Genomic DNA, 11,147 nt, shown 5'->3' with positions numbered 1-11,147 from the left:
AATAATCCCTTACAATGTTATAAGAGTATTTGCGTCATAATTAGGTGCTTTGATATATGACGGTGCAATGTGAAATTGTGTCTAGTTTTACGCTAAAACTTGAAGACGATGTCCGAAACGCAACATAAGTCGTGGATGTCGGTTATTTTTAAGAGATGTCACATAGCACAGCCCATTGTGTTGCTTATTCAAAAGAAGTAAAATACATCGGCAGAAATATTTCTGGGATGATCTAGCACTTACAAACGCATAATATCAATGAAGAGGAGTCGTCACAGAACACCTCCGGCCCGGTCTGAATCACAAAAAGCTACCCTGTCCACAACAATTGTGAGGCATCCAGGTAGGTTTACATACTAATAACAGTTATTAACAAATTATACGGGTTATTCAGCTAAGAAGTCCACCTGCATAACTCATGAACTGTTTAAGATAATGGCATACTGTATTCGTTAATGGTTATTAAGGAACTCATAGTTCAACATGCAGCGCTTTCCTAGGCTTTTGACAAAATTTATAGTCTCACACGTTTCCATACGAGAACTGCTGCTGATAACTATCAAGCTTACACTTGTAGTTACTGGGACGTTGCACAGCTCGCAGCACACGAGAATCGGCCTCTAGAGCGTTGCCCATCACCCCTGCTGAAAGAATTGGAGCAAAGTCGAGCATTTTAGATTACACGTTCCACTCATGTGTAATGGGGGTTGCATATGTAGCAAAGCGCATCTTCCCCGTCTTAGGTTCGAATAATGCACGCTTCTAGTATCCAAGTAGGTGTACATCCTATCTACAGTTATTAACAAATTATACATGATTATTCAACTATGATGCCCACCCCAAATAAGTCGCGAACAGTTTAAGATACTGACGTGTTTTCACTTTCGTTAATGGTATTATTATTATTATTTATAAGTTTCATTTTCCATATTGATTGGATTCAATGTATAGATAAGAAAAGTGTTCCACCGATCAATACTTATTTATTGTGATAAGCTAATATAAGTATATAAGTATAGTATGCTTTACAGATAACCACCACGTAACAAGCATAGACGAGAGAGGTGTCACCACCAACTGCTCCAAAATTAAACTCTGTCTTGCAATTTATATAAAAAAAACTTAATTGAAGTACATCAATAGTTGGATTGCACGGTACTCAAATATTTTTTCAAAAATTTTAATGACAAGAGTTCTTACCACATATCAATATAACGTATATCAGCCATAGAACATTCTCGACGATCATCTTATACAACTAAATCAGCACAAGAACCACAAGAAGATTGAAGACGAATGCTACGCAACACGAACTCAAATTTTAATAGACGTTTTTAAAAAAATATACGTTTTAATGTATTAAATTTTTTAAGTGTTTTATACTGTAGCCTATATGTTTTAATGTGTTTAATGTACTCGTATCCATGTACACTCAATAGGTTTTAGTTTATTGTAACCATCACTACCACCTTCAATCACAGATATTTTAACCTAACAATACTGCAACATATTTTATTTCTATTCTCCATTAGACATCCGGATGATCTAACGTAACATCTTTGTGATTTTGTCTAATGACTATAAATGTTATGTATTAGCTGATGATGGCCATGAAAGGCCGAAACCGGTACTAGTGTAATAATCCATTCACAATAAATAAATATTGATCGGTGGAACACTTTTCTTGTCTATACATTCATTAATGGTATTAAGGGGCTCATAGATGCACACGCAGTACTTTTCCAGGCCTTTGACAAAATGTATTGGCTCTCATGTTTTCATATGAGAACATTATTTCATGCAATAACTGCCAATGATATACCATCAAATTTACAGTCGTAGTTACTGGTACGTTGCACAGCTTGCACTATAGGAGGATTGGTCTTGAGATTCTTGCGAGAGTCTCGAGATCTGAGACGGTCAGTCTCGAGCGAGAGCGTTGCCGATCACTAGTTCTCGAAATGTTTGTTTACTTTTATTTGTATTTTCTAATCATCTGACGTGTGCTAGTAAAGATTGTAAATAATTCTGACTTCGCTTTAAAAAAAAAATTTTGTTCTTTCAAAATAAGGTTGCAAGTCTTATTCAGTGGTGGGTGGTATTCGAGATTATACGGTACTTATCTTTTTCCTGATGCATCCGTGAAGCAGAATACCTGAATAATAAATTTTATCCTCATCCTAAATAATCAAATAACTAAAAGAAGATATAATTACAAGAAGAAAATTAGTTGATGCTGAAATGAATTATTTCCCAAGAAGATTTGTAATATTTTGAGAAACTTTAACTGAAGTTAGGGACATTTTCTTTCACATAGATAACTAATAATACAAAGATATCGATGTGATTTCATTTCCATGAGTTGAGCCTTACAGAATTATTGTACATAATTATTATTTCAACTTAAAGATTTTTGATACAACAATGGAAGTTAATTAATATGAATTTTCAATGAAGATAATTCTTTTCAACAATATTTCATTCATTTCCTTAATTTTCTAGATTTAAAATAAATAGATGTAACAAAGATATTGGCATTTATGTTCACACTTTAGCATAAGCATCGTAGTCATATAGCCATCCGTAAATTAAGATAGTTTTGGAATTCTTTGACAATAACTGATAGTGCAGTGGAGACGTCCATCAGCATTGGCAGTAGATGAAATATCCGTAGGTCAGAATTCCCTTCGCATTTTCTACAAACCCACGAGAAGAAGATAATTGGATATTGGACCTGAGCAAGCTAGTCTGGATTTCTTCGCGACCCACCCCAGAAGCAGGAAGGGCGCGCTGTGAAGGAGCATACACAGCCAGGAAGAGAGTACATCATGACAAGTACCTGACAACTGCATGTCCACTTACATGCCTCACATCTCTGTAACAACTTCATGGGTTAACAAAAATTAGATACTGCATATGCTAAGCGATTTTCCTGTCAATGATGGGTACAGCAGCTAGTTCTTAATAATCAGGACATGCCACTGATAAAAAAAAGCACTGAACCCCGTGGGTGGGGGACGCAGGTGAAGAATACACCCACCATCCCCTACATGTCGTAAGAGGCGACTAAAAGGAACCCCAGGGGCTCTCAACTTGGGAGCGTAGGTTGGCGACCACAGGGCCCTTAGCCAAGTCCTGGCATTGCTTCCACTTACTTGTGACAGACTCCTCATTTTCGTCTATCCTCTTCGACCTCCCTTGGTCAACTCTTGTTCTTTTCCGACCACTATGGTATTAGAGCAATTGAGGCCTAGGGAGTCTTACATTTCCCCGCCCGTTACTTCATTTCTCTCTCTAACCCCTGGGGGTTGGGGACGCAGATGAATACACTCACGGTATCCCCTGCCTGTTGTAAGGGGCGACCAAGGGATGATCGAATTAGAACCATGAGACTACTTGTAATTAGTACTACCACGCGGGGAACACCAAGGGTCGCTTTTACTTGCACATAGTACCACTATGTTAGGTACAAAATAGGTTTGCGATTAGTAGCACCAGAGTGCGCTGTCGGCTTTTACAGTACCTGTCATTAGTACCGCTATATGAGCGACACCATGGTTCTGGCTTTCCTATGATTAGCACCCACTATATGAGGAACACCACGGAATAGTACGAGTCCCTGTGGTTTTCCACTTATGTGAACACCATAAGTTTGTGTTGTCTGTAAATGGCGCTGTATTGTGCAAAAAACCATATGTCTGTGTTACATGTGCGAATTTCATTACCTGTGAGTATTACCATAATTTGTGGAATACCACGAGTCTATGCTACTTTTGATTAATACTGCAACATGACAAATACCACGGTTCTACTTTCCTAGCGATAAGTATCATTATGAGGGTCCGATGATTTGGATTTTGGACCCCTTTAGACTACAAGTATTATCGATTCAGTATTGTGCTAAAGAAGCTTTCCCTTGGTCAGTAATACTATGGTTTCACGCCCGTTTCTGTGAATTTGAGGCATTGCGGGTCAGATCCACTGATTGTTTTAAATTCATATCCATCCACTCATTCTTCGTCCTCACGTTTTGAATTCTGGTCAGCAGAGGATTTTTGACTTTTAATTTGTCATTACATTTCGTCTCCTTTCATACCATTAGGGGCTGATGACCTAGATGTTACGCCCCCTTTAAACAAGTATCATCATCATCATAAAAAAAAAAAGCACTGAAACAAATTTCCTTGAAATCGTATACAGATTACTAATCAATGCTTCTTATGTTCCTTGCATTTAATATTTCATCACACTTATTTTTAATTATCCAAATATAATTCACCTTCCATGTAGATACAAACTCTGCGGATAACCACAACAAACATATAGGTTCGATTGTTTCTGAGGAAGTGTATTTGCAAGAAACTTATACAGTACCATGTGCTTATTCTTTTTTCAAGCAACTGCATCTTCATAAAAAAAATTAAAAAAATTCCATCAGTCCTTGAATTGACCTGATGCAGTTCTCCAATCCATCTCGCCTTACTCCATCCCATCCCACTCTTCCAATTAACCTACTTACTAATCTCCCACTACAGATCACCTGGCCCTCCAGATTCAACCTGCCAGTCTCTCTGTGTTTACACTGGTCATCACCTCACCACGACTTAAGTAAACACCCATGTATGATGCTCTCTGGATTCCTGAGGTGATGTCCATATCACAGTTAGAAGGGCATATGGTGCAATTAATAAAATGATGGAATTTACACCCATTACCACGGCAACTGCATAGTAACAAATTAAGGAATTGGTTTACTGTCAAATACAATTTTTCATCAACAGCACTTGCCCAATATAATCATTTAGGAAGTACTGGGGATTACTTGTAGAACAAACTTGAAACGAACCTTGTAGATTAAATAGCCCAGCAGGACTTTTGCATGCCAAAGGAAATGTCCCATATATTTTCCTATTCATCGGAGCATAAGTGTATGAAAGAGAAGGCATATTTTCCAATAAATTGGCACTCTGAACTAGAAAAATCAAAATAGCCGCCTGACCAGTAAAATAAAAAATAGGAAAAGAGGGCCCCCTATTGACTCTCAACGTGGGAGCGTGGGTTAGCAGCAATGGAGCCCCTAGATGAGTGGCATTATTTTCACTTGTGACAGCCTCCTTGCTTTCAACTATCAAATGCAACCTGCCTTGCTCTCTTCCAACCTCAATTAGTGTTAAGAGGAGATGGTTGCCAAGTTGTACTTCCCCTTAAAACCATCATTAATGCACTATCTTTAAAAATAATAATTACATCACTTCAAACAATAATCTGACAAGATGAAAATATAATAAAGGTTCTTCAAATGCAGTGACAAAAATCTTATATTTATTGAACTCAGAACATCTGAAGTATAGCACTTGCACAGCCCCATTTATTCAGTATTTTATAACAACATTCAGACAGTCTTTAATTTCTTTCAAGTTTTTTTTTTTTTCATTACACAGAATTTGCTGCTTTTACATGTTTGTCATATAATACAGGGTTCTACTGAAGATAATCTATAAACAGTGTTACATACTGAAGAATTTGGGATACATGAACCATAAAAAAACTTACAAAATTACAATCTCTTCATACACTCCTCTGACATACAGTACTAGTGAATATGAAAAATACATATTGTGCGGAGAAATCTATACACAGTTTTTAATTGGCAATTTATAACAGTTCAAATGAGTCTATGGCGTTGATTTAACATTAACAGGAAATTAAATTAGATATTTAGGGCAAATGAAATTCTACAAATAATAATAATACATTAAAAACAAGGGAGCAATTCAGTTGTTTCACATGGATCATCAGTCAATTTTAGCAATAAATACAACTACCAGCATAATCTATCAAATAATACAATAACAGCTGCTTTGTGAAGCGTAAGATAGTTCCCGTACATAATATACAATTGGTCAACGGGAAAAGAAAGGAAAGTTCGCAAGCTAAAGTTTGAACTAGTATATCTGATGAACAGATAAGAGCAGTAGGACTCATACCATGGCAGTCCTGTAACACATTCAGAGTTTATTGAGTAATGCCATCAACAAAGTGCAGTGATTAAGTAAGTTCTTCCTATAATGTGAAATATACTAATCCTAAGGAAGTGCACCTAAACAAATTTTGGTAAAGGAAGTGGAACAAATAAGTATAGGAATATAATAAATAAAGAAGGGCAGGAACATGAAGGAGAGACAATTAGAAACGTAAAAGAATAAGGAAAAACCCTACATTTTTGCACACCATCTTCCTAGATTGTCTTTCAATCATCAATCCCTGTCCTTCCACAGGGAAGATTGTATTTTTCAAATATATATATATATCTTCCCCTTAACAATTTTATAGGTAGAGAATGTTTGACTCGGGGCTTGGAACTCGTGGTATCAAGAAAGGATAAACTAAAAACGTACTATCAAAAACAAACATTCGGCTTCATTATTTATGTACTCTAGGATGAAGGTTCATAATAGATACATTTTTAAACTCATCCATCTCTGTTTTATAGTGTTTATAGCAACAGTTTTAATCAAAATTTATCAATCAACACATCTCTCACTGTATGTCAAATTTAACATCCTGCAGGTGACGTGTTGAATTTAATGATGTACTAATATATGTTCAAAGAGCGGCTTCCAGCCTCTGTTCACGTTATATCTATAACTGACGTAATTTTGATTCAGTTTCTATAACTTAAATAACATGAAAAAAAAAATTTCTTATATAGAGCTATGGATTAATAATATGAAGCCACTAACAGCAAATTAACTTCTTTTAAGAAACTTTTCTCTTGATTCTCTACTTCGAAAATGAACACCAATTTCAGTGACGAAGGAATCATTCAATGATATATTATTTCTGCTTGAATATCTTTACTGTTTAACCCAGAACCACAAAAATTTGGTTCAAAATATATCAGTAAAGTGATGAAGAAAGAACATGAATGATGATCAACACTGGTCGAATATTGATTCTGGTTGAGAGATGTCTTCCTGAGAAGACCACAAACAAGTTATAAAGCCCGAGAAGAAAGTTTTCTGATGTAGCACCCCACCCCAAAATCCACCGCCTTTGACTGTTAGCATGTTCTGTTTAGAGCTTAATGTATACCCTTGATTTACCTTGTCAAAAGGACTTAGGAGTTACAGAATGATAAATCCAATCATTGGCAAGCACTGTTAAGTGTATTTTTAGGCAGGAAGACTGTACAAACTCATCGCAGCTCTGCAACGAATAGAAAGGTATCTGCTCTTTTAAGAAACTTCATTTTAGGCAGTACGTACCAGCTGTAAAAAAAACATGTCATTTTTCTGAAAGCTTAGAACGATCTGGCTTCCCACGATATTACAACTCTTTCTAGCAACTGCTGATTGTGCAGTACAATTTGCTTTATGTTGCACAGACACAGATAAGTGTTATGGCGATGATGGTATACGAGATCTTATGGCGACGATGGGATAGGAAATGGCTAGGAGTGGGACGGAAGCGACCGTAGCCTTAAATTAAGGTACAGCCCCAGCATTTACCTGTTGTGAAAATGGGAAACCCCAGAAAACCAATTTCAGGGCTGCTGACAGTGGGGTTCTAACCCACCATTTCCTGAATGCAAGCTGATAGCTACGTGACTCAAGCCATTTACTCGGTGCTTCTGCTGTGATCTTTAAGAGGTAATATAATATGGCGAGTAGGGTAATAATTGCTGGCCTGCAGCTTTTGATGTGTCGGTACTGAAATGTATCCTGGCATTTTCAGGATGATAAATTACTCCCTCTGTGCTTGCTAATTCTATTATCTTCCTTTCTATGGGTGCCCTCAGACAAACAGTAGAGAACAATATTTCCCTGATCTGACAGCCTCACTATTTGTAGCCTAGAATGCCCTTCCAATCCTCTCAAATGCAGACTAACATCCGAGATGAAGACTGCCAGTCTCAATCCACGTGATTTCACTGAAATTATGCCACAATCAAGCCATTTCCCATTTCAAATGACCATTCGTTGCAAGCAACACGGTCTCCTCTGGTATTAAGATTTTTGAACTACGTCTCCAGCTCTGCATCTATCGTTAATTATCAAGTACTTCTGTAATGTTTTTAAAATTGTCAGTCCTACAGGCCATCCTGAGCAATGTTGACAAACTGAAACCTAGCAAGTTACATCTGATCCATAAACAACACTTCCTCTGCTGTTGTGACTGATCTTGCTCTTATAACAACAAAACAATATTAAGGCTGAATCTTGTGTTAACTAAGCAAATGCTTTCAAATCAAACGTGCATACTGAATTGCAAGTAGCCTGGTCATACATCTCAATTCCTACTGTATCTGCCTATTATGATTTAGCAACACATTATGGCCTCCTTGGCCAGCTCTATGTACCAAGAATCAACTATAACAGACTTAAAACAGCACATGTAGACAATAATCTACCTAACTTGACCAAGTAAGCAAGCTTTGCAATATGAATAGTCACAGTTATGATAAACATCACTAAGTGCATTGGCTAGTTCAACAGCCTTGTTTCAACAAATAAGGGATGAAATTTTAAGACAATGTAATTTAATGTAGCATAGATAAAATCTGAGTATGCTTATATCGTAAAACTAATATATACTACATAACATGTAGATTTCTTCCTTCATGTGTGATATGCTGTTACAGAAGTGCCATGGTATGGATTGTAAAAAAAAGTTTCTATTTGAGAATTCCTTACTTTCTTGCACACTTATATACTTGGTGCACTATTATGCAAACAGAGTCAAATTTAAACGACAAAAGCATCACCGTATAGAGTCCAAGCAAATTCCAATGTAACAATATTTATAGAAAACCATTACATATTAGTTTTATTGTTTAAATCATCTTCGTATTTACAAATAGCTATATTGTACTATAACAAATATTGTACCTATTTGCTGTTTAAAAACTACCCTTCCTTTTTCTATACAATATACTTTAATCAGTCCAGATAGTTTTTAAATAACAGTTTTTTAATACTCGTGGTACTAGGATGGTGGGGGAAGTGCGATACACATTACTCTCTGAAATGAAAGAACTGCTGGTTTTATTATTTTTAAAATAAGCTCCCCCACTATCCTGGTGCTAAATTTAACAGCAATACTACACAATCTACAATCCTCTTATATGTAAAATCACTAAGGTATTTACAATCATGAGTCCTCCCACAGCATTCTTGTATATGTTATCTTATATTTCATAAACTAGATCCTTGTGATGAGTGTTCTTGCAGATTCCTACTGATGCTTATAATTTTTTGTGAAACACTTTAAAAACATTTTTGTTACTGTTCCAAATAACATTAACGTGTGTGATGTGTGAATGGTAAAACTGACTGATGTGGGGCAAGGGAATACCAATTTTAAACATGATATATTATGTACTATGAAATAAAATGCATGATTAATTTTGGGCTCCCATCACTAACACAGTTAATCAGGAGGCAAATAGCTGAATAATTTGAACTTATCTCGGATGTGCGGCCGTACATCCTCTCTCTGAAAGAAGAAGAAGAAGAAGAAGAAAAGTTAGTAAAATTGACATAAGCAAGACTTGCATTTACGAAGGATGCTCCAAATACATGGGATCAAGATTATTTTTATATATTTCAAATGGAACATGAAAAAAGTCAAGCATGGAGAAAAAAAAAATTTAGAGTCTAGATACAATACGTACATTTTAAATCGAAGTATTGATACCGACATTTTGTTTCAGATACTGTTTGGCAATGTTGAAAATTCACATTAAAAAATTATATAAATACCACTAAGCACTACACATCTCACCAAAACCAGAAAAGGTTACAAAGGCAGAGATGTTCATGAATTACTGTATATTAGCAATATAGTATACCATACATCTTATCAAAGCAAGATAAGGAACAAGATAGTGATGTAAATTGACTGTATTTACAATTATTAAAACAATACAACTAAGAGCAACTAAAGTAGGAATAGGCATGGGCATACAAGAATTAAAATAGACAAACATTAAAGTTGCCTTGCACCAAACTCAGATTAACTCTAAAACACAAAACGTCGTAATTCTGACAACGGCGATTTGGCAACAATAAGTTATTTGTACTGTCTTTGTCCACTACATAGCAGTCCATAGTACTTTTGGAATTTGTCATGAAAGTTGCCGTGATGAGTTACATTCCGTGATGTGCTGATTCATGAGTAAAAACTGAATATTGAATTGAAAATTTTTACATGCTTTTGTGTTTGTGGGGTGCAGTTATGGTAAGGTAAGTATTCAGTAGAGAATGATAAGCAATTTCCGTTTGTGATGTATGTAAACAAATACTAGTCTTTTCCTCATTTTTGATTGTTTTAGATGAGTATCGTGAGAGGAAACGATCCGGACTTCGGTGCCAAAATTGTACTAATGCTTCAAGACTGAAGGAGAAAGTGATGATAATGAGTAGAGTGCTGCTAATGAAGAAGACAATATAGAAATAGACAATACTGTACCAACTGATACTGATGAAGAGTGTGTAGAGCAGTCAAATGAACAAAACAATACAAAATCCTCTAAAGATTCAGAAGCCAGTGAAAATGAGTGTATAGAATCCTTACCAAGAAATTTGAATATTATTATACCACATAAAAAGTTCCTCAAAGAAAGAAATAATTACCATTGGTCTACATAACACGAGAGAAAAGTATCATGTTGCACTCCTAGCAGAAATATAATCAGTTTTGTAGTCTCCACTAGCTGATGCCAAATAAGCATGTGATCTGCAAATATCCTCTTTATTTTTTACGGACACGATAGAAGCAATTGTACACCATACTAACGAGGAAATTCAAAGGAAGAGAAATACGAACAAATCACCTGTTTGTACACAAGATGATGTGTCTCCTCCGGAACTGAAAACCCTGTTGGGCCTTTTAGTCCTGTCAGCTGCAATTAAAAATAATCACTTATTCGTTCGTCAAATGCTTGATTTTGATTTGTGTAGCCCCAGATATAGATCAATAATAATAATAATAATAATGTTATTGGCTTTATATCCCACTATCTACTTTTATGGTTTTCAGAGACGCCAAGGTGCTGAAATTTAGTTCCGCAGGAGTTCTTTAACGTGCCAGTAAATCTACCGACACGAGACCAACGTATTTGAGCACCTTCAAATACTAGCGGA

The 11,147-nt window shown here is 36.0% G+C and overlaps 1 protein-coding gene across 5 annotated transcripts in view; it reads right to left on the bottom strand.

Moving 5' to 3' along the window:
* Nucleotides 1-7,622: 7,622 nt before the first annotated feature.
* LOC136873721 (CTD small phosphatase-like protein 2) overlaps nt 7,623-11,147 on the bottom strand; it is a 276,292-nt gene continuing 272,767 nt past the window's right edge. For all 5 annotated transcript variants that reach the window (XM_067146864.2, XM_067146868.2, XM_068228014.1 and 2 more), the window contains one exon: nt 7,623-9,498. In XM_067146864.2, coding sequence (XP_067002965.1) covers nt 9,433-9,498 — 66 coding nt within the window. In that variant the 3' untranslated portion in view covers nt 7,623-9,432. The remainder of the gene's footprint in view (nt 9,499-11,147) is intronic.

The sequence above is a fragment of the Anabrus simplex genome, chromosome 5 (genome assembly GCF_040414725.1).
Source record: "Anabrus simplex isolate iqAnaSimp1 chromosome 5, ASM4041472v1, whole genome shotgun sequence".
Classification (NCBI taxonomy): Eukaryota; Metazoa; Arthropoda; class Insecta; order Orthoptera; family Tettigoniidae; genus Anabrus; species Anabrus simplex.
This window is presented reverse-complemented; position numbering and strand designations above follow the sequence as displayed.